Here is a 24,890-nt window from a genome sequence, read left to right as displayed (position 1 = left end):
GGAATACTGTATTCAATTCTGCTCTCCCTGCTACTGGAAAGATGTTATGAAACTTGAAAGGGTTCAGAACAGATTTACAATGATGTTGCTGTGGAATGAGCTGTCAAAGGAAGTAGTGGAGGCTGGCACAATTACATTCTGTTAAAAGACATGGGTTTAGGAATAGGAAGGGTTTGGAGGGATAAGGCCAAATGCTGCGAGATTAATTTAGGATATCTGGTCAGCGTGGATGAGTTCGGCTGAAGGGTCTGTTTCTGTTCTGGAAAACTCTGGCTTCTAGTCAAGCTTATTATTGATTTGTCAAGGCAGATCATGCTTAGGATGTACATTTTGAATCCAGTGTGTCACCCAAGCTATCTGTCCCTGAATGGCTGAGTAAGTAAGCAAGCAAGGTTCAATGAGTTTAACGGAAATATATCATGGAATTGTCCAGGTGCAGACGCTAAAATACCTACCACACACAATGCAGTTACCACTGACACTCCTGTTGCATATAGTTTTTTTTTGTAAGCCCTCTTTCTCTTTAGGTCATGCATTGGTGATCAGCTTACATTGAAATCAAAGTGTAAAAATGAAAGGGAAGCCTCTATATTTAACACTTCTGTCAAAACCAGAAAACTAAAAGAATGTTGATGGTGACAACGTGGTCAGTTGTCGCTGTTTGTAAAAATAAATAATTGCACTCTTCTATCATTTGAGAGGCCAGGTACTAAATCGGGATGGCAGCTTTGTCTACTGACTTCCCAGCTGGTGATTTAATGCCAAAATGCTTGGTCTGGCTTGCCTTAAGTGACCCAGCATTTTGGCAGAGTTCCTGCTTTGGGTGCAGTTATTAACAGCTGTGCTTCAAGTTCAACTAGTTTCAAGAAGACTGTTTCCTTTCTTTGCAAACAGACTTGCTTATAACCAAAGGTACTGGTATACCCAGGTAGCATTTCTGAGGAATTTTAACTCTGTACTATTCTATTAATGAAGCTGAAATTAGATTTATCGCACAATGTTTTAAATTTAATGTGTACCTGGCTCTCTGTGCACCTTCTCTGCAGCTGTGGCATTGTATTCCTCAGTTCTATTACCAAATGCACTTTGTATTGCACCATCTGCCTGTACTGCACCCAAAACAAAGCTTTTTATCTGGTAATAATTCAAATTAAATAAAAATGGGCAGTTTTGTCTCAGCCATCGCCATAATTTTGATTTTGAAAAAGACTGTCTAAGAAGCCATATGGAATGATTTATTAATTAGAATAGTGTACAGTAGTCAGTTTTATTTTGTAAATTTAAGATAACTTTTAAGGCTTTTAAAAGATGTTCATCGGTGTTCTTGTGCAGAAAGAAGCTTAATTTTAACCTATTTTCTAATCAACCAGCTTATTACAGACCTCCGGAACAGGTGGGACCTGAACCAGGCCTCCTGACTTGCAGATAGGGATGCTACCACTGCACCCCAGTTTTAATAACCTTTTAGATTATTTGCAAACTGGTGCAAATAGTGGAAATTTGTAGAGATGGTTGATTTGATCTACAGATGCAGTCAGTATAATGAACAGGGTCCACTTGCTGAAGTATGTTTTGAAACAAAAGCCCTATTTAAGATGAATGTAATTGTGTGTGAAATGCCTTGATCCTTTACAATGGGCTGGCAGTTCAGTTCTAGTATGTCCGTGTCAATGATTACAAAGTCATTCTTCTCTAAGTCTGTATTCCCTGCAAAGTGACTGCATTTCATCTTAAAATAATAACAAAACACAAGTTGCTGGAAAAGCTCAGTAGGTCTGGCACACCTATGGAGAGAAATCGGAGTTAACGTTTCAGGTGCGGTGACCCTTCATTGGACCCGAACCATTAACTCTGACTTCTCTCCGCAGTTGCTGCTACCTCTGCTGAGCTTTTTCAGCAACTGCTGTGTTTGTTTCTGATTTCCATCCTCCACATATCTTCCGGTTTGCATTAAATGACTTTGATTCCTTTGTTTTATCTTCCTCAGAGTCTGTGTTAAAGTTCTGCATTGTATGGAACACAAATTCTAAACACTGCCATGAAGCTCAGTGTGTTGTCCAGATCCTCCTACAAAATGAAACTCCTGAGCAACTTCTTCAATACAATGGGATTAAAGGTGCTTTGGAAGGATTAATCCCTTATACTGGTAATTAAACTATTATCCTTGTTGTTTTCTTTCTTAGAAGTAATTGGGCGTTTTATCTTTTAACTTACTATTTTGTTGAAGGACTGCATGATTTATAAAGAAGTACTCATGTTCGCCAGTTTATTTCCGCTTTCTCACCTTCAGTGCCACCTTCCTCAGGTGTGGGACTCCCCAGTGAATACCAGTAAGACACTGAATCATCAAAGGAGGGTGCAGGCAGTCAGCTGAAAGCCAGACTTTGTCTGTGCCCCATTCTGGTTTGTGAAACTTTGTAGCAAGAGTCAGATTGAGAAAACACTAGGCATTTCATTGTACCTGCTTGTTTTTGTTTTGTTTTTCTTCCTCTTGACTTAATTCTATAACAAGAAGCGTTTTGTTTTACACTATTGTATTACACAATTAGTTTGACCTCAAGAGAGCTATGTTCAAAGATTCCTGTTGATAAATCAGGTCACAAATACTATGAAAGCTCTTCGTATCGGGTTCAAATCAGACTTCCTGTTTCGCTGTCAGCTAGAACCCAGAAAACATAATCACAGAGTCAAACAGCACAGTAACAGATCCTTTGGTCCGACTTGTCCATGTTGAACATAATCCCAAATTATAATAGTCCCACCTTCCTGCATTTGGCCCATATCCCTCCAAATCTACCTTTCATGACTTATCCGAATGTCTTTTAAACGTTGTAACTGTACCCGCATCCAGCACCGCATGAACTACTGTGTGTGGAAGAAAAGATGCCTCACATGTCCTTTAAAAAACTTTCTCCTCTCACCTTTAAAATATGCCCCTAGTTTTGAACTCCCCAACCTTAGGGAAAAAACCTCATCTCTTCACCGTATCTATGCCCCTCATGTTATAAACCTCTATAAGGTCACTCCTCAATCTCCTGCACTGCAGTGAAAAAAAGTCCCAGCCTGTCCTTGTAACTCTCACCCTCCAGACCCGGTAACATCCTGAAAACTTTTTCTTCTGAACCCTCTGCAGTTTAATGATATCCTTACAGGGTGACCAGAACTGCACACAGTACTCAAGAAGAGGCCTCAGCAGTGTTCTGTGCAACTTTAACCAGACATTGCGACTCCTCTACTCAAAGGCCTAAACCATAAAGGCAAGCGTGCTAAATGCCTTCTTAACCACCCTGCCTATCTGTGACACAGATTTCAAAGAATTATGTACCTGGACCCCGAGATCTCTCTATCCTACAACATTACCCAGGGCCCTACCATTAACTGTATATGTCCTGCCCTTCTTTGTTTTCCCAAAATGTATTAGCTCGCATTTACATCCAATTGGCAAGCTCACCGTGAATCCCATGTGATCTAACATGTCTGACATGTTGAACCTTGTCGAAGGCGTCACTAAAGTACATGTAAACAACACCTGCCCTCATCAACCTCAAGGTTGAGGCTTCTTCCTCAAAAAAACTCAGATCAACTTTGTGATTTGAGTTCATGATTTCCCGCGCACAAATCATACCTTGACTCTCCAAATGCATGTAAATCCCAACTTTCAGAATCACCTCAAACAACTTACTCACCGTTGATGTCGGGCTCACAGATCCATAGTCCCGGGCTTCTCCTTCCATCCCTTCTTAAATAAGGGCAGAACATTCGCCCACCAACCAATTCTCTAGTACCTCAAATAAGTGAGACAAATATCTCTGCTAGGCATTCCGCAATTTCTTCCCTAACTTCCCACAGCGTTCTGAGATATATTAGATCAGGTCCTGGAGATTTATCCAACTATTATGTTTTCTAAGCTCTCCAGTACATCCTCTTCTGTAATGTGACCTGTTTTTAAAACATCAACAATATTTATCTCCCTTAGTTCTCTAGCCTCCATTTCTTCCTCCACATTAAAACTAATGCAAAATACTCATCTCTCCCATCTCCTGAGGCTCAACACATAGACAACTTTGTTGATCTTTAAGCAACCCTACTCTCAGTCTGGTTCCTCTGGGATTTAAATCCGATGCTTGCCTTTTACATTCCTCTTGTCTAAATGCACCTCCTACATCTTTGCTGAGAAACCTTGATTCTAAAGGGTCACCAGATAGTTACACCTGGCTCATTTTTTTCATGTTTGTTAATTGTTATGTTCAAATTTGTTAATTTGTTCAGTTCCAATCCCATCACAGCTGATGGTGGAATTTGAATTCAATACAAATGTGGAATTAAGAGTCTAATGATGACCACAAACTATGTCAGTCATTGGAAACAAACATCTGGTTCTGTAATGTCCTTTCGGGAAGGAAACTGCCATCCTTACCTGGCTAGGCCTCCATGTGACTCCAGACCCACAGCAATGTAGTTGGCTCTTAACTGCCCTCTGGGCAATTAGGAATGGGTATTAAATGCTGGCCAAGCCAGCAACACCCACATCCTGTAAATGAACTTTTAAAAAATTAAAGCATTTATTTCATATTTAAACAATGTGTGCCTGAGATGTTAGTTCTTTGTCAGTTATGGGCAAAGCCAGGAAGCATCTGGGATGAAGTTTCCTTTGTTTTAATTAGTGTGAAGTTCATGGCCTTTTATTGAATGCTTCCAGAGCGACATTTCCAGAGGGTGAATAGACTGTTGCAGGCTTCAATGTTTCTGGACTATATGTGGCAGAGTATGAGACTGACTGGAAGCTCCTGGTAAGTACAGGCTATAAATAACAGTAATATCACAACGTTCACCCTTTGTTTGGTGATGTAGTGGCATGCAACATTTGAGGTACTCTGTTAATTCCAAAATGTTGTAACTTGGTATAATTGCACCTTCAGTTGAATACATGAGGCCATTTATAGGTTCTAGCATTGTTTTTTAACCAATTACAATCTGCAGTCTTCCATCCCTGACCTCACCTTTGGCATACTGTCTCATCAAAATTTGCTGTTTTCCACAACCTGTCTTCACCAACCCCCCCTCCTCCAACCCTGGCTCACAACTGACAGCATCCATCACTCAATGTGGCTGGAGCCCATCAAATGCAGTCAGACCTGGTTCATCACCGGCAAAGCTGCTCCACAGTTATTCTTTAATCATAACTTTTTCTGGATTATACTCAGCTGTTCCACTCATAGAGTCATGGAGCACAGCAACAGACCCTTTGGTACAACTTATACACGCTGACCAGATATCCAAATCTGATCTAGTCTCATGTGCTAGCATTTGGCCCATGTCCCTCTAAACCCTTCCTGTTCATCCATCCAGATGCCGTTTAAATGTTGAAATTGTACCAGCCTCCACCACTTCCTCTGGCAGCTCATTCATACATGCACCACCTTCTATGTGAAAAAGTTGACCCTTAGATCCCTTTTAAATCTTTCCACTCTCTCCTTAAACCTATGCCCTCTAGTTTTGGGGTCCCCCATCCCAGGGAAAAGACCTTGTCTATTTAACCTATCCATATCCCTCATGGTTTTATAAACCTCTGTTAGGTCACCCCTCATCCTCCAAAACTCCAGGGAAAATAGCTGCAACCTGTTCAGCGTCTCCTTGTAGCTCAGACCTCCAACCCCTGGCAGCATCCTTGTAAATCACTTGTGCACCCTCTGAGGTATAACATCTCTGGAGAGCTACATTGCAAACCTCCTTCCTGTTGCTTCCACCTTTGTCTCTGGCAAGTGTAAGGAGTACGTGGCATTCGGTATCACCAAGATTGGGACACTCCGATCAGCTATCCCTATCAGTTCACCCACATTCCTACAAAGTTGCAACTCTGGCTGCACAGCCTGTCCTCCCATCAGGTTTCACTCAGACCCTGGCTTGGCGCATCTGCCTTTCTTCCCCAACATTAGATGTGTTCCCATTAACCTTGCCACGTTACTAAAGGAATTTAAAGTAAAAGATGCCTCCAAGCCCTCTGACCTTGCAAACTGGTGTCCCATCTCAATGCTCCCCTTCTACTTGTGTTCTGAATGCTCTCCCAAATCCATGCCAGATTTTTGCCTCATAGCGATGTACAGCACGGAAGCAGATCCTTCGGTCCAACTCGTCCATGCCAACCAGATATCCTAACCTAATCTGGTCCCATTTGCCAGCACTAGGCCCATTTCCTTCTAAACCCTTCTTATTCATATACCCATCCAGATGCCTTTTAAATGTTGGAATTGTACCAGCCTCCACCACTTCCTTTGGTGGCTCATTCCATACACATACCACCCTCTGCGTGAAAATGTTGTTCCTTAGGTCCCTCTTAAATCTTTCCCCTCTTACCCTAAACCTATGCCCTCTAGTTCTGGACTCCCCCACCTCAGGGAAAAGACTTTGTCTATTTACCCTATCCATGTCCCTCATGATTTTATAAACTTCTATGAGGTCACCCCTCAGCCTCTGACGTTCCAGGGAAAACAGCCCCAGCCTATTCAGCCTCTCCCTATAACTCAGACCCTCCAACCCCGGCAACATCCTTGTAAATCTTTTTTGAACTCTCTCAAGTTTCACAACAGCAATTTTTGAGCCATAGAGGTCAACTGCACATAATAATGCCCTTCAGCCCATCAATTATGTGCTGGTCATGACTGACCCCCTAACACGAATTCCATTTTCCAACAGTTGGCCCTCGGCCTTATGTGCCTTGTCATCACAAATGCATATCTAAATACTTTTTAAATGTTATGAGGGTTTCTGCATCTACCACTCTTATAGGCAGTGAGTTCTGGATTCCCATTACCCTCTGGGTGAAAAATTCTTCCTCACGTCTCCTCACATGTATTTGGAAAGGCAAGTACTGATGAGGAATATTTAACATGGCTTTCTGCATGGGAAATCGTGTCCCACAAACTTGAATGAATATTTTGAAGAAGTAACAAAGAGGATTGATGAGGCAGAGTAGTGGATGTGATCTATGTGGACTTCAGTCAGGCGTTCGACAAGGAGACTGGTTAGCAAGGTTAGATCTCATGGAATACTGGGACAACTAGCCATTTGGATACAGAAGTGGTTCAAAGGTAGATGACAGAGGGTGGTTTTTCAGATTTGAGGCCTATGACCTGTGGAGTTCCACAAGGATTTGGCCTGGGTCCACTACTTTTGATCAATTATATAAATGATTTGGATGTGAGCTTAAGAGGTACAGTTAGTAAGTTTGCAGATCACACCAAAATTAGAGGTGTAATGGACAGCGAAGAGGGTTACCTCTGATTACAACGGGATCTTGATCAGACAGGCCAATGAGCTGAGGAGTGTCAGATGGAGTTTAATTTAAATAAATGAGAGATGCTGCATTTTGGGAAGGCAAATCTTAGCAGGACCTAATGGTAAGGTCTGAGGGAGTGTTGCTGAACAAAGACCTTGGAGTGCAGGTTCATAGCTCCTTGAAAGTGGAGTCACAGGTAGATAGGATAGTGAAGAAGGCGTTTGGTATGCTTTCCTTCATTGGTCAGAATATTGAGTACAATTGGTCGTGTTTCGGCTGTACAGGACATTGGTTAGGCCGTGTTTGGAGTATTGTGTGCAATTCTGGTCTCCTTCCTATCAGAAAGATGTTGTGAAACTTGAAAGGGTTCAGAAAATATTTGCAAGGATGGTGCCAGGTTTGGAGGATTTGAGCAGTAGGGAGAGGTTGAATAGGCTGGGGCATTTTTCACTGGAGTGTTGGAACCTTATAGAGATTTATAAGATCATGAGAGGCATGGATAGGATAAATAGGCAAGGTCTTTTCCCTGAGGTGGGAAGTCCAGAACTAGAATAGATTTAGGGTAAGAGGGGTAAGATATAAAAGAGACCTAAGGGGCAACTTTTTCACGCAAAAGGGTGGTACATGTGTGAGATGGGCTGCCAGAGAAAGTGGTGAAGGCTGGTACAATTGCAGGATTTTAAAGGCATCTGCATAGGAAAGGTTTGGAGAGATATGGGCTGGGTACTGGCAGGTGGAACTAAATTGGGTTGGGGTATGTGGTCAGCATGGACAGGTTGGACCGAAGGATCTGTTTCCATGCTGTACATCTCTATGACTCTAAACTGTAAATTTATTCTCCCCTACTCCCCCAGACAATAATCCCTCCACCAAGTGGAAAATCTCCTCCTGTCTACTCTATTTATGTCTTTCATATTTTCATTCAAATCAATTTTAGCATTGATTCCGTTTCCTATGCAGTAAGGAAAACAGCCCCAGGCTGTCCAATTTCTCTTCATAGCTAAAGCGCTCCAGCTCAGGCAACACCCTGGGTAAATCTCCTCTGCACCGTCTCCGATGCTATCACATCTTCCTATAATGTGGATCCCACAATTGCAAATTCTGTAGCTGTGATCTAACCAATGATTTATACAGTTCCAGCACAACCTCCGTGCTCTTAAACTCTGTTCCTCAGCTAATCGAGTCAGGTCTTCTATAAGATAACTGAATAATGGGTGAGAGTTGTAGAATTCAGGTCTGTAAGCACGGAAGACTTCAACAAAAATTACATTGGGCTGAAACCAGAGCTTGGGACCAAGTTCAGGATAAAATTGGTAAGATACTGAAAATAGTTTGGTGGTAACTAATGAATCAAAGTCCCTGGTGTGATGTTTTACTCTGTGCAGCATTAAATATTGTATTTAAAAAGTTGCATCCTCAACATTGCAAAGGTGTGACTGAGCATATATATTTAAAAGTGTAGTCCTTTCCTGATGGTAGCTTAAGAGGGTCACAGATTGTTAAAAGTACTAAAACATTACAGATAGAAGTAACAGGTTCATTAAATAATAATGACCTTTTCATCAAGTTATTGGTACTGCCTAGTTGTCACCAGAGTTTAACTGCTGTTTCCCAGTGACTCAGACATACACATTGGGGGCATGGAGATTGACCCGTTCTTTTCAATGGACAAAGCAGCCATCGGGGCCGGAAAAGCAGCAATTACTCCAGGATCCGATTGCCCCCAGGGGAGCAAGAAGCAGGAGGTTGGGAAAAATGTGGATATTGACAGTGACAGTAGTGCATCAAACCGTGGAAATGGCCACAAGCAAAAACACCTGCTGTCAGCTTGTGAGCACCTCAAAGAGAATTCGAAGCCCGCAGCAGAAAGTCAGAGTGATTCAGAGGAAGACACAAAATCCAGTGAACAAAGAGCAAAGACATCTGTAAGAAAAATAAAGCAAACACCGCCCAGTGTGAGAAAGAAGACAATCTCTCCCAATGAATTAATGCTGTGACAGTGTGCCTGACATGCTGTCATCTTTTGGATGTTCTGTAAAATCCCTTTGTTAATTGATGTATGTTTGATGAAATTGATCTGACTTTGAAGCCATATGATATAACAAGTAGAGATTTAAGGCATGTATATTCTGAGTTACAAATTCTTTTTGTTACTGTGAGAGCAGCAGTATTGCCTTTTTATAAAACAAAAGATTGGTTTTATATTTGAGAACTGAAATTTTATAATAAAGTCTCCATAATGCTAAACACTTATTTAATTCCCACGTAATCATCACTGGATAAAAGTGCTGATAATGTTGTAAAAACTATTTAAGTGCAGTGTTAGTATAGCCCATATAAGCTTGCTTTCGTAATACTGAATAAATCTTTTACAGTTTCTCTTCATAATTATCAATACGTAAAGACTGTTTTGTATTTGGCACAGTAATTATCAATATTTCAAAACCAGAAATGTGTGTTTGAATTTGGAATTTTATTGGTTGATGTATATTAATATACAATGAAATTATGTTTTCAGTCTGGGCCTCCCATTTCTTGAGGGTCTTTTAGTCCAATTCATCCCCTTGAGGGAACTATGCTCAAATAATACTAACCCTTCCCAGTTGGAGTTCTTAAAATTGCAGCCAAAACCCTTGTGTGTGGTTGAAATGTAGATTGTCGAACCCCATGTTAGTCAAGTTATCAGTACTGTAATTCTATTATCTCTCTCACGTGGCACATAAGTAGCACTTCAGAGCTTTCGGTAGAATGCTGCAATGTTTCTCTTTCTGATTGACATTTTGTTTGTCATATGGATTTTATGTGCTTACACCATTTTCAGTTTATTTATTTGCTTCCTTTTTTTATTGGTTCAGAAAGCCTAAATTAATGCAACCTTTGTTTAATTGATTGCAATCCCCCATTTTAAATTATTTTGGAAATCACACTGTGCAGCCAACCCTTTTCTGAAGTACATTTTCAGGGCTGTGACAAAGTTAACTGGATCAGCCCACAAGAGCACCTTTGCAGCCAGCAGTTCTGCAGGCAGGAACTCATCCCCTGTGTGTCCAATGCCTACCCATCATCTAGAGGGCATAAGTTAGGAGTGAGGAGGAATACTCTCCACTCATTTGAATGACACTCCAGCTCAACACCATCCAGGATAAAGTAGCCCCTTGATCCACACTGGCAGAGGGAGTGAATGGTTATTGTGATCCAAAACCTGCACCCTTCAAACCTATGACCTGATTTGATTTGATTTATTATTGTCATGTGCAAAGTTCTGTTTTATGTGCAGTACATGCAGATCATACCATATGAAGTGCATTTGGGTGAGCGAGGAATACAACGTTACAGCTACAGAGATGGTGCACAAAGAGCGAAATCAACATTAAACTTTGTGAGGTCCACTTAGTGGATCATTGGTAACAGTGGGAGAAGAAGCTGTTATTGAATCTATTCGTGAATGTACACGAACTTTTATATCTTCTGCCTACCCTTTGGCAGAGGGTAGATGAGAATGTAACTGGGGTGGAAGGGGCCTTTGATAATGTTGGTTGCTGTTCTTCAGGTATCAGGTAGCTGACACAGAGGAGCATCGCAGCTCATGTTCCCTACAGCCACACACTGCTGTGCCTTACACTCTCATTGGGTCGAAATCCTGAGAGTCCCCAAGAGGACTGTAGGAGTACCTGCATCATATGGACTGCTGTGCTTCAAGATGGCAACTTGCCATCTTCTGTCAGGCAATTAGAGATGGGCAACGTTTTTTTAAAAATTCACTCGAGATATGTGTGTGTCGCTAGCAGTGCCAGCATTGAAAGCCCATCCAGAGTCACCCTTACCAAGGTGGTGGTGAGGTGTTATGTTTGTTTCTGTATTCTGCAAAGTGATTGATCCAAAGAGATGCGCCTTTCACCACAGATCAGACCTGTCGTACCCTATTACATTTTGTACGGTAAGTTACTGTGTGCCAGTCGCAATGGGAAGCAATTGAAGGCTCCACGCTGAGTAACAGGGCAAGAGAAAGACCATTGCTCATCCAATGCTTATTCTCAGGCAGCTGTCACAGCAGCTTCTAGACATATTCAAATAGACTAATTCTCAAGCTGGCTGCAGGTAGGATAAATCAACAGCTTACCAACGTATAAAAATTGAATTAAATTACTCCTTTAGTTTCTCACTCCATAGCACGATTTCCTTGGAAATTCTTTGTGATGGAGGGACAGAATTGTTAAGGCATAATTGGAGACTATTTAACCCAACCTGCCTCCTCCATGTTTCCAGGTAGTGCATTCCATGCCCTAATGACTCGCTGTGTGCGACCAGTTATTTTTTTCCCCTCACCACCCTTGCTTTGTGTTAGAGAAGCGAATAGAGTCATAGAGATTACAGCACGGAATTAGATCCTTCAGTCCAACTTGTCCATGCTAACCAGATATCCGATCCCGATCTAGTCCCACCTGCCAGTACCCGGCCCATATCCCTCCAAACCCTTCCTATTCATATACCCATCCAGATGTCTTTTAAATGTTGCAATTAATTGTGCTATCTTCCACCACTTCCTCTGGCAGCTCATTCACACATACATCACCCTCTGTGTGAAAAAGGTCCCTTTTTTTTCTTTCCCCTCTCACCCTAAACCCAGAGAAAAGATCTTCTCCATTTACCCTATCCATGCCACTCATAAACCTCTATAAGGTCACCCCTCAGTCTCTGACCTTCCAGGGAAAACAGCCCCAGCCTATGTAGCCTCTCCGTTTAGCTCAAATCCTCCAACCCTGGCAACATCCTTGCAAATCTTTTCTGAACCCTTTCAAGTTTCACAATATCCTTCAGATAGAAAGGAGACCAGAATCTCTCTCAATATTCCAACAGTGGCCTAACCAACACCCTCTACTCAATACTCTGACCAATAAAGGAAAGCATACCAAATGCCTCCTTCACTATCCTATCAACCTGCGACTACTTTCAAAGAGCTATGAATCTGCACTCCAAGGTCTCTTTGTTCAGCAATGCTCCCTAGGACCTTGCCATCAAGTGTATAAGTCCTGCTGAGATTTGCTTTCTCAAAATGCAGCACTTTGCATTTATCTAAATTAAAATTCATCTGGGCCCGTCTCCTGTTGTAATCTGAGGTACCCTTCTTCGCTGTCCACTATACCTCCAAATTTGGTGTCGTCTGCAAACCTATTAACTATATCTCATGCTCACATCCAAATCATTTATATAAATGATGAGAAGTAGAGGACCCAGCACCGATCCTTGTAGCATTCCACTGGTCACAGGCCTCTAGTCTGAAAAATAACCCTCAATCACCACCCTCTGTCTTCTACCTTTGAGACAGTTCTATATCCAAATGGCTAGTCCTCCCTGTACTCCATGAGATCTAACCTTGCGAACCAGTCTCCTATGGGGAACCTTGTCGAATGCCTTACTGAAATCCATATAGATCACATCCAGCATTCTGCCCTCATCAATCCTCTTTGTTACTTCTTCAAAAAACTCAATCAAGTTTGTGAGAATTCCTGAAACTGGTTGCAGGCATCGTGATGCATGATTACTGCTACACCGGATGTGTGCTACCTCGTTAGCTGTTCTTAAGGCAAAGAAAGATTGTTGAACAGTCAAAGAATTAAAGTGTGCAGGTGCCAGTGTTGGACTGGGGTGGACAAAGGTAAAAATCACACAGGTTAGAGTGCAACAGGTTTATTTCAAGGCACAATCTTTTGGAGCTCTTCATCAGATAGCTAGTGGCGCAGGATCATAAGACACAGAATTTACAGTAGAAGATCGAAGTGTCATACAACTGATGTGATGTATTGAACAAACCGAGATTGCTGTTAACTCTTTAATCACTTGGAATGGGGATGCAGGTTTCGATTCATTATTAAGTAAATCCCAGAACTTCTTTCAAGTCACAGCCCCGAGACAGTTTAAGGTTTTTTTCAGTAAAAAAATAGTGACATCTCAGCTCAGACAATGCATTAAAGGTGTGAGGTTAGAGTCTGTCTGCATTCCTACCTTGAGTTAGACTAGTTCTATTTATAAATTCCTACTTTGGAAAATGCCACATGGATTGACTGCCTAAAGATTGTGTGCTTTCTGAACAATATAGAAATTATTTTCAAATGCAAAGGTGCAAATGTAAATCCACCCCAAAGATGTTAATGTGCGTACTTGATAAGAGTGTGTGTGTGTAAATGTGAGTATGACAAAGTATATGCCTGTGAGAGGGTGAGTGTGAGTGTTATAGCGAACAGGCGCGTGAGTGGAGCTGAGTCCATGAAAAGGTCATCTTTTTGAATGGTGGAGCAGGCTTGAGGGGCTAGATGGCCTACTGCTGCTGGTTCTCATGGAGAGAGACAAAAATACCTGCAGATGCTGGAATCTTACATTTCTTACATTCGTGCTGTTCACTGTTAAAAACAAAGTGAAACAAAAATTAGGTCAGCCCTTTTTGGCTGCTTCATGGCACAACTGCATGGCTATCATATCCTAAGGTGGAACTTGAGCTTATACCTTTAAGCTCAGTGGTATGGACTCTGCCACTGTGCCATTGGGCCACTTCCTGCTAAGTTAAATGATTGCAATCAGTGCCAATCGTTCAATTATCAGAGAGCCAATCTTGAGCTAGATTAAGAAGTGCCACTTCAAATGATTTGCAATGTGGCAGGATTGTGAATTGCTTGCAAGCTGAATGTGACATTGAAAGCAGCCTAATGATGAGATTTGATTTGATTTATTATTGTCGCGTGTACCTAGATACAGTGAAAACTTTTGTTTTGCGTGCATCACAGAGAGGTGTGAAGACAGCCCAATCCATCATGGAAGCCAACCTCCCATCCATTGACCTCCAGCTGCCCTCCTAGCTGCCTTAGGAAGGCCGACAACATCATCAAAGACCCCTCCCACCCCAGTTATAACCTCTTCCAACCTCTTCCCTCGGGCAGAAGGTGCAGAAGTTCAAACACATGTATCAACAGGTTCAAGAACAGCTTCTTCCCCGCTGTTATTAGATTGCTGAATGGTCCTCGAATTTCAAATCTAATGTTGAAATTGCTTTCTGTGCACCTTCTCTGCAGCCATAACATTGTATTCCCCACTCTATTCTATTACTGTTTGATTTTTGCATGTGTTGTCAGCGGACTTGTAGATGGAGTTCAGAAGAAATTTGGCTTACATGGTTATCAGCTACTGCTCTGAAAACCTCCAGCAGATGAAAAGGAACTGAGATATCTTGTACCTGCAGGATACAATAGGTTTATTTGAAAGTACAAACGTTCGGAGTACTGATCCTTTGTCAGATAGCTAGTGGAACAGATTCATAGGACACAGAATTTATAGTTAAAGATCAAAGTGTCATACAACTGATGCGATGTATTGAACAAACCTAGATTGCTGCTAAGTCTTTAATTTACCAGAGGAAACTTGTGGAGTGTAATACTACGAGTCAAGCCTCAAGGACCTGAATAAGTATAATTGTTTAATACCTCACACAATTGCAACACCAACCTCAAGTCACCACACCCAAAATCAGCACGGAATATGTTGATGAGTCAAGACTCATTCCTGACATTCTGTACTAAGACTTGGTACAACTGCAAGTCTCACACCCATTTATTTCTCCGCCTACACCCTGTACATCAGACAAGCATAGTGCACAACAGTGACAACCTTGCAGGACAGGCTTGTGCACCCTGCACAATGAATGAAGAAGGGCTCGTGCCCGAAACGTCGATTCTCCTGCTCCTTGGATGCTGCCTGACCTGCTGAGCTTTTCCAGCAACACATTTTCAGCTCTGATCTCCAGCCTCTGCAGTCCTCACTTTCTCCTGGATGGCTGGTTTGCAATGCAGAATGATGCCAACAGATGCCAACAATTCCTGCAACAGCTGAAGGACCTGCCCTCTTAACTCCTCCACTCACCTGAGCCATGGTGGCCCTCAGGCGAAACCAACACCAGTTGTCTTTCCTTTTCTTTCTGGTGCTAAGACTGGCTCTAATGTTACAAGGTCTACATCAGGTTCCAAGTGATCGATTGTGATAGGAGACTCTCTAGCTCGGGGCACAGACAGATATTTCTGCGGCCAACAGCTAGACATCAGAATGGTGTGTTGCCTTCTGGTGCCGGGATCAAGGATATCTCGGAGAGAGTGCAGAAAGGGGAGTTTCCTGATGAAAGGCTTTTGCCTGAAACATCAATTTTCCCATTCCTCGGATGCTGCCTGACCTGCTGGGGAAAGGGAAGAGGGACTAGCAGGAGGCCGTTGTATACATTGGAACTAACATAGGAAGAGAAAAGGTTGAGATTCTGAGAAGAGAATATAGAACGTTAGGCAAGAATTTAAAAGCGAGGTCATAGAGTCATAGAGATGTACAGCATGGAAACAGACTCTTCGGTCCAACCCATCCATGCCGACCAGATATCCCAACCCAATCTAGTCCCAACTGCCAGCACCCGGCCCATATCCCTCCAAACCCTTCCTATTCATATACCCATCCAAATGCCTTTTAAATGTTGCAATTGTACCAGCCTCCACCACATCCTCTGGCAGCTCATTCCATATACGTACCACCCTCTGAAAAAGTTGCCCCATAGGTCTCTTTTATATCTTTCCCCTCTCACCCTAAACTTACGCCCTCTAGTCTGGACTCCCCAACCACAGGGAAGAGACTTTGCCTATTTACCCAATCCATGCCCCTCATAAATTTGTAAACCTCTGTAAGGTCATCCTACAGTCTCTGACGTTCCAGGGAAAACAGCCCCAGCCTGTTCAGCCTCTCCCTATAGCTCAAATCCTCCACCCTGGCAACATCCTTGTAAATCTTTTCTGAACCCTTTCAAGTTTCACAACATCTTTCTGATAGGAAGGAGACCAGTCTTGCACGCAATATTCCAAAAGTGGCCTAACTAATGTCCTGTACAGCCGCAACTCCTGTACTCAATACTCTGACCAATCAAGGAAAGCATACCAAATGCCTTCTTCACTATCCTATCTACCTGCGATTCCACTTTGAAGGAGCTATGAACCTGCACTCCAAGGTCTGTTTGTTCAGCAACACTCCCTAGGACCTTACCATTAAGTATGTAAGTCCTGCTAAGATTTGCTTTCCCAAAATACAGCACCTCGCATTTATCTGAATTAAACTCCATCTGCCACTTCTCAGCCCATTGGCCCATCTGGTCAAGATCCTGTTGTAATCTGAGGTAACCCTCTTCACTGTCCACTACACCTCCAATTTTGGTATCATCTGCAAACTTACTAACTGTAACACTTATGCTCACATCCAAATCATTTATGTATCTGACAAAAAGTAGAGGACCCAGCACTGATCCTTGTGGCACTCCACTGGTCAAAGGCCTCCAGTCTGAAAAACAACCCTCCACCACCACCCTCTGTCTTCTACCTTTGAGCCAGTTCTGTATCCAAGTGGCTAGTTCTCCCTGTATTCCATGAGGTCTAACCTTGCTAATCAGTCTCCCATAGGGAACCTTGTTGAATGCCTTACTGAAGTTCATATGGATCACATCTACTGCTCTACCCTCATCAATCTTTTTTGTTACTTCTTCGAAAAACTCAATCAAGTTTGTGAGACATGATTTCCCATGCACAAAGCCATGTCGACTATCCCTAATTAGTCCTTACCTTTCCAAATACATGTACATCCTGTCCCTCAGGATTCCTTCCAACAACTTGTCCACTGCTGATGTCAGGCTCACTGGTCTATAGTTCCCTGGCTTGTCCTTACCATTCTTCTTAAACAGTGGCACCACGTTTGCCAACCTCCAGTCTTCCGGCACCTCACCTGTGACTATCAATGATATAAATATCTCAGCAAGAGGCCCAGCAATCACTTCTCTAGATTCCCACAGAGGTCTAGGGTACACCTGATCAGGTCCTGGGGATTTATCCACCTTTACCCGTTTCAAGACATTCAGCACTTCCTCCTCTGTAATCTGGACATTTTGCAAGGTCCTTGAGGGTAGTAATATCTGGATTACTCCCAGTGCCTAGAGCTAGTGAGGGGAGGAATAGGAGGATCGAGCAGATGAATCCGTGGCTGAGGAGCTGTGCAGAGGAGAAGGGTTCACATTTTTGGATCATTGGAATCTCTTCTGGGGAGAAATGACATGAATAAGAAGGGCAGATTATACCTGAATTGGAAGGGGAATAATATACTGGCAGGGAGATTTGCTAGAACTGCTCAGGAGAATTTAGACTAGTAAAGGGTGTGGGGGTAGTGGGCTGGGGGTTAGCTGTTGGGACCCAGGGAGATAGTGAGTAAAGAGATCAACCTGAGACTGGTGCAGTTGGGAAAAGGAGCGAGTCAAAAAATCAGGGCAGGCAGGGACAAAGCAGAGAACAAGGTAGGACTGATAAATTAATCTGCCTTTTATTTCAATTCAAGGGGCCTAACAGGGAAGGTAGATGAACTCAGGGCATGGTTAGGAACATGGGACTGGGATCTCATAGCAATTACATAGACATGGCTCAGGGCTTGGCAGGACTGGCAGCTTAATGTTCCAGGGTACAGATGTTATAGGAAAGGTAAAAAGGGGCAAGAGAGATGGGGGAGTGTCATTTTTGATAAGGGATAACATTCCAGCTGTACTTACAGAGGATATTCCTGGGAATAGTCCAGGGAAGTTATTTGGGTAGAACTGAGAAATAAAGAAGGGATGATTACCTTATTGAGATTGTCAGCGGGAAATTGAAAAACAAATTTGTAAGGATATCTCAATTGCCTATAAGAATAATAGGGTGGTTATGGTAGGGGATTTTAACTTTCCAAACATAGACTGGGACTGCCATAGTGTTACGCATTTAGATGGATAGGAATTTGCTAAGTGCATACAAGAAAATGTTCTGTTTCAGGATGTGGATGTACCTACTAGAGAAGGTGCAAAACCTACTCTTGGAAAATAAGGCTGGGCAGGTTACTGAGGTGTCCAACGAGCCACCACACACTGCAGCACAGACGAACTTTGGAAAACAGAGGAGAACCACCTATATGACGTATTCAAGAAGAACAGATACTCAAAAAATACAGTGCGCAGATTCCTCAAGAACAAACCACGACAAGCAGACCAAACACAGCCAAAAACCCTAACCGCCTTACCATACATCAAAGAAGTTTCAGAAATGACAGCCAGACTACTAAGACCCCTCGGAATCCTAGTAGCACACAAACCCACCAACAGTCTCAAACAAAAACTAACAAACTTAAAAGACCCAGTACAACCCATGGACAAAACCAACGTCATCTACAGAATTCCATGTAAGGACTGCCACAAACACTACGTAGGACAAATAGAAAGAAAGTTAGCCACCAGGATACACGAACACCAGCTAGCCACAAAAAGACACGACCCTCTCTCCCTCGTAGCCCTACACACGGATGAAAAAAAACACCATTTCGACTGGGACAACACATCTATCCTGGGACAGGCTAAGCAAAGACATGCCAGAGAATTCCTAGAGGCCTGGCACTCCAACCACAACGCCATAAACAAACATATAGATCTAGATGCCATCTATCAACCCCTCAGAAAACGAACAGGAAATGACATCACCACAAACCTCAGGAACCCCATCCAGGAGAAAGATATCAATAGAAAGCAGGAGACAACAGCTTCGCTTCACTTGGAGGTCGCCACTGATGATGTTACCTAGCCAGGTAATGAAACGTCTGGATATCAAACCTACGGCTCAGTGAGCAAACCTACACCCTAGTAAAAGTTCTAATTGGAGGAAGGCCAATTTTGACAGTTATTAGGCATGAACTTTCAAAAGTTGATTGGGTGAGATGTTCGCAGGTAAAGGGGTGGCTGGAAAATGGGAAGCTTTCAGGAATGGGATAATAAGAGTCCAGAGAAAGTATGTACCTGCTCGGGTGAAAGGCAAGGCTGGTAGGTGTAGGGAATGCTGAATGCCAGAGAAATTGAGATTTGGTCACAAATAAGAAAGAAGCATATGTCAGGTGTAGATAGCAGAGACTGAGTGAACACGTCAAAGAGAATAAAAGCAGTAGGAGTGTATTTAAGAGGGAAATCAGGAGGGCAAAAAGGGAACATGAGATAGCTTTGGCAAATAGAGTTAAAGAAAATCCAAAGGGATTTTATAAATACATTAAGGACAAAAGAGTAACGAGAGAGAGAATTGGACGCCTCAGAGATCAGCAAGACCGTGTGGAATTGCAGGAGATGGGGAAGATACTAAATGAGTACTTTGCAGAAGTGTTTACTGTCGAGAAGGATATGGTAGATAGAGAACGGGGGAAATAAATAGCAACATCTTGAAAAATGTCCATATTACAGAGGTGGTGGTGCTGGATGTCTTAAAATTCTTAAAGGTGGATAAATCCCCAGAACCTGATCAGGTGTACCCAAGAACTCCGTGGGAAGCACGGAAGTGATTGCTGTGCCCCTTGCTGAGATGTTTGTGTCATTGATAGTCACAGATGAGGTGCCAAAAGACTGGAGGTTGGCTAACACGGTGCCGCTATTTAAGAAAGGAGGTAAGGACAAGCCAAGAAAACTATAAACCAGTGGGCCTGACATCAGTGGTGGGGCAAGTTGTTGGAGGGGATCCTGAGGGACAGGATTTGCACATGTTTGGAAAGGCAAGGACTGATTAGAGATAGTTAACATGGCTTTGTGTGTGGGAAATCGTGTTGCATTAACTTGATTGAGTGTTTTGAAGAAGTAATGAAGAGGATTGATGAGGGATGCGGAGTGGATGTGATCTATATGGATTTCAGTAAGGCATTTGACAAGGTTCCTCTTGGTCAACTGGTTAGCAAGATTATATTACATGGAATACAGGGAGAACTAGCCATTTGGGTACAGAAGTTGCGTCTCACGGCCAGGATCTCCACTTCCATCACAAGGCAAACAGCTTCCAGCTTACAGTCCAGAGTGCAGCAGTGGAAACTCAGTCTGAAGCTACACAAGGTCAGCTTGCAGGCTCAGAGTGGGAAAGCAAGTTGTGAGCAGGACTCAAAGATACTGCGAAGGGATTCAGACATGTTAAATGAGTGGGAAAAGATGGAATGCTATGTGAGCTTGTCCACTTTGGCAAGAGGAATAGTAAAGCAGCATATTACTTAAACAGAGAGTTACAGCAGAGTAATGGGGTACAGGGGCATCTACGTGATCTTGTGCATGAATTACAAGAAGTTAATAAGCAAATGCAACAAGGCTTTTGGCAAAAAAAAAGAAAAGTTGGCCTTTATTGCAACGATGATTAAAAGGAAGTCATGCTACAACTATACAGGTGAGATTGCAGCTGAAGTACCGTCTATGGATTTGCTTTCCTTATTTAAATTGGAACAAGTGAAGAGATGGTTTACTTGGCTGATTTCTAGGGTACCTTCTGAGGAAAGGCTGAGTACATTAACTATTTCTTGTTGAAGTTTAGAAGGATGAATCTTATTGAAACATAAAATTCTGCAGAAGCAGTTAGAGAGATGGTGTTTCCTTCACTGAGGAATCTTAAACTGGGTTAGAGTTTTAAAATAAGGGGCAGAGGTGAGGAGGAATTTCTTTTCAGAGAGTCAGCGATCTTGGGAACTTTTCAGCCCGGATAGCAGTGGAGGCTAGGTCATTGAATATACTCAAGGCTGAGTTACACAGACCTTTGATCTACAATGGACACAGGGTCTTGGGTGGGAGACAGAAGTGTAGCGGTAAGACCACAATCGTATTCAATACTGGGGCCCAGAAGGCAGGAACCTCAGCCATTTCAATTACTGAGCCAGCTTAAGCGACTACCAGTGTGTCTGGATGAGAGTGAAGTCAAGTTGCCACAGTCTTATCAGCCCATTAGAGAGAGATGACTGGTAACCCAAGGGGATGCCTGAAGCAAGGGGAGAGATTGAGAAGGAGGATCCTTCATGGCAACCTCAGACAGTGTGGGGATTGAACCAACACTGTTAGGTATCACACTACTTTGCTAACCCAGCATTTAACCCACTGAGCTAAGTCAATCCCTGCTACAAGAGTGAAGGTTACAAGGGCTAACATTGGCAACTTGGTACAGGAAACCACACAAGAGCAGAGAGTAAAGAAGGATGTTTTGGCAGTAGGGGGCAGTGTCGTGAGGGGTATTAACACCATTCTCTGCAGCAGAAGGTGTAAGTCCAGATGGTTCTGTTGCCTGTACACTGCCAGGGTTCAGGACATCTGCTCAGGGCTGGAGAGAAACATGCAATGGGAGGAGGGAGGATCGAGGCTTTGTCCGTGTAGATTCCCATAACATAGTTAAAAATCACACAACACCAGGTTATAGTCCAACAGGTTTAATTGGAAACACACTAGCTTTCGGAGCAACGATCCTTCATCAGGTGATAGGAGCAACACTCCGAAAGCTAGTGCTTCCAATTAAACCTGTTGGACTATAACCTGGTGTTGTGTGATTTTTAACTTTGTACACCCCAGTCCAACACCGGCATCTCCAAATCATGTCCAATAACATAGGCAGAGTGAAGGCAAAAGTTCCATATAATCACTATGAAAAACTAGGTAACAAATTAAAAAGCAAAACCTCAAAGGCATAATCTGGGAAGGTATGATCACTGGACTGTTAATCCAGAGACCCAAGCAATGTTCAGGGGACCTGGGTTCTAGTCCTGCCAGGGTAGATGGTGGAATTTGAATTGAATAAATATCTGCGACTAAGAGTCTAATGACATCGATTGTCAGGAAAAACCACCTGGTTCACTAATGACCTTTAGGGAAGGAAACGGCATCCTGTCTGGCCGACATGTGCCTCCAGATCCAAGGCTATGTGATTGACTCTTAACTACCCTCTGGACAATAAATGCAGGCCTATACCCACAACCACACACCCACATCCTGTGCATGAATAAAAGCTAAGTCACTGCATTATAACCTGAGCCAAGTGTAAATTGCCACAAGCAAATCAGATTAGAGGGGTGAATATGGGGCTGAGAGACTGGCATTGGAGAAATGGGTTCCAGTTCTTGGGGCACTGCCACCAGTAACTGGGCAAAGTGATCTCTATCAATGAGACAGTATCCACCCAAACCGTGGTGGATTGCTGTTCTTGCCAACTGCATAACTGGAGAAGTTGGGGAAGGGGGGGGTCTTTGTCCTAAATAGTGGGAGAAAGGGTTTCAATTTGGGAGATTATGGCGAATTAAAGGGAGCGGCACGGTGGCTCAGTGGTTAGCACTGCTACCTCACAGCACCAGCAACCCGGCTTTGATTCCAGCCTCGGTCTGTGTGGAGTTTGCATGTTGTCCCCGTGTCTGCGTGGGTTTCTTCCGGGTGCTCCGGTTTCCTCCCACAATCCAAAGATATGCAGGTTAGGTGGATTGGACATGCTAAATTGGCCAAAGTGTTAACTGGATTAGTCAGGGGAAATGTAGAGAAATAAGTCATTGGATCTGGGTGGGTTACTCTTCAGAGGGTCGGTGTGGACTTGTTGGGCTGAAGGGCCTGTTGCCACGCTGTAGGGATTCTAAGTTAAAGAGTAGAGTTAAGGCTGAAGAGAAAGTCATGAATGCAGGAAATGATAAGCAGACTATGGCAGGAAGGCACAGAGAGTCTGAATCTAAGAATTCAACCGACAGAATTTACAAAGTGAGTAAAGAAGAACTAAAGACTATAGTGCTCAAAACAAAATGAGAACAGAGAGAGCAAGTAGGAAAAGGTGGAAATGACTTAGTACCATTTGGTAGCAATTACAGAGACTTGGCTGCAGAATAACATGGATTGGCATCTAAATCTTAATAGGGATAGCTCATTTCGGAATGAAAGGAGACTGGGGAAAATTGGAGGCGTGGATCTGTTAGTTAATGATGGTAATAGCAGGATACAGAGAGATTGGCTTAAGTTCAGGAAACCAAGGTGTGGAAACAACTTAGGTAGAGGTTAGAAATGATAAATGCAAGAAGTGCTTCGTATGAGTGGTGGATAAGTCCCTAACAGGTTAGGTGGAGTCGAAAGGAAGTGGTTCAGCGGTGAACCCTTCTGCTAATTAAGCCAAACACCCAGAAAAGCTCACCTCGCCTTGTAATCTGTTAAAGTATGAGTGACATAGAACTAACCAAATTCCACTATTTAACAAGAAGTATCCATTTTATTCTTTAACCCTAAAGTGACCAATAAACAACAACTATTTACAACTCTAAGCCTCCTTTCCCTTAAAGGTTTGTTATCTGCCTCCTACTCTATAACAATATACTGAGCCAATAAAGCCCCTACAGCAACTCAATTTTCAAAACCAGATAGCAGCTGTGATCACCGGTGTTGACCTTCCTCTGTTTGAAGGTCTCCCTTGGCCACCTTCAGTCTTCTGTTGCACAGATTTTTCAGATGACAAAGGTACTTTTGATCGAGAGTGTTTTCGGGCAGTCTGTCTGACAATGACAGGTTGATAAATCTCCTGGCCCCGATGGGATACACCCTAGAGTTCTGAGAGAGGTTGCTGAGGAAATAGCAGAGGCATTGGTTGAGATCTTTCAAGAGTCACTGGAGTCAGGAAAGGTCCCGGATGATTGGAAGATGGCTGTAGTAACCCCCTTGTTCAAGAAAGGATCAAGGCAAAAGATGGAAAATTATAGGCCAATCAGCTTAACCTCGGTTGTTGGTAAAATTCTAGAATCCATCATTAAGGATAAGGTTTCTAAATTCTTGGAAGAGCAGAGTCTGATTAGAACAAGTCAACATGGATTTAGTAAAGGGAGGTCATGCCTGACAAACCTGTTGGAATTTTTTGAAGAGGTAACAAGTAGGTTAGACCAGGGAAACCCAGTGGATGTGGTCTATCTGGACTTTCAAAAGGCCTTTGATAAGGTGCCACATGGGAGGCTGCTGAGCAAGGTGAGGGCCCATGGTGTTCGAGGTGAGCTGCTGGGATGGATTGAGGATTGGCTATCTAACAGAAGGCAGAGAGTTGGGATAAAAGGTTCTTTTTCAGAATGGCAGCCGGTGACGAGCGGTGTCCCGCAGGGTTCGGTGCTGGGGCCACAGCTGTTCGCATTATATATTAATGATTTGGATGAGGGAACCGGGGGCATTCTAGCGAAGTTTGCCGATGATACGAAGTTAGGTGGACAGGCAGGTAGTACTGAGGAAGTGGGGAGGCTACAGAAGGATCTAGACAGGTTGGGAGAGTGGTCCAGGAAATGGCTGATGGAATTTAACGTGAGCAAGTGCGAGGTCTTGCACTTTGGCAAAAAGAATAAAAGCATGGACTACTTTCTAAATGGTGAGAAACTTAATAAAGCCAAAGCACAAAGGGATCTGGGAGTGCTAGTCGAGGATTCTCTAAAGGTAAACATGCAGGTTGAGTCTGTGATTAAGAAAGCGAATGCAATGTTGTCTCTTATCTCAAGAGGGTTGGAATATAAAAGCAGAGATGTACTACTAAGACTTTATAAAGCTCTGGTTAGGCCCCATTTGGAGTACTGTGTCCAGTTTTGGTCCCCACACCTCAGGAAGGACATACTGGCACTGGAACGTGTCCAGCGGAGATTCACACGGATGATCCCTGGAATGACAGGTCTAGCATATGAGGAACGGCTGAGGATACTGGGATTGTATTCATTGGAGTTTAGAAGATTAAGGGGAGATCTAATAGAGATATACAAAATAATACATGGC

At 43.0% G+C, this 24,890-nt stretch overlaps 1 protein-coding gene across 1 annotated transcript in view; it reads left to right on the top strand.

Annotated features, from left to right (window-relative positions):
* Positions 1 to 9,737, top strand: part of LOC140472980 (transducin beta-like protein 3) — a 65,320-nt gene extending 55,583 nt beyond the window's left edge. Inside the window, exons 21-23 of the mRNA XM_072567548.1 lie at positions 1,988 to 2,146; positions 4,700 to 4,790; positions 8,892 to 9,737. Coding sequence (XP_072423649.1) covers positions 1,988 to 2,146; positions 4,700 to 4,790; positions 8,892 to 9,273 — 632 coding nt within the window. The 3' untranslated portion in view covers positions 9,274 to 9,737. The remainder of the gene's footprint in view (positions 1 to 1,987; positions 2,147 to 4,699; positions 4,791 to 8,891) is intronic.
* Positions 9,738 to 24,890: the final 15,153 nt, after the last annotated feature.

The sequence above is a fragment of the Chiloscyllium punctatum genome, unplaced genomic scaffold (assembly GCF_047496795.1).
Source record: "Chiloscyllium punctatum isolate Juve2018m unplaced genomic scaffold, sChiPun1.3 scaffold_486, whole genome shotgun sequence".
NCBI classification, from domain to species: Eukaryota; Metazoa; Chordata; class Chondrichthyes; order Orectolobiformes; family Hemiscylliidae; genus Chiloscyllium; species Chiloscyllium punctatum.
This window is presented reverse-complemented; position numbering and strand designations above follow the sequence as displayed.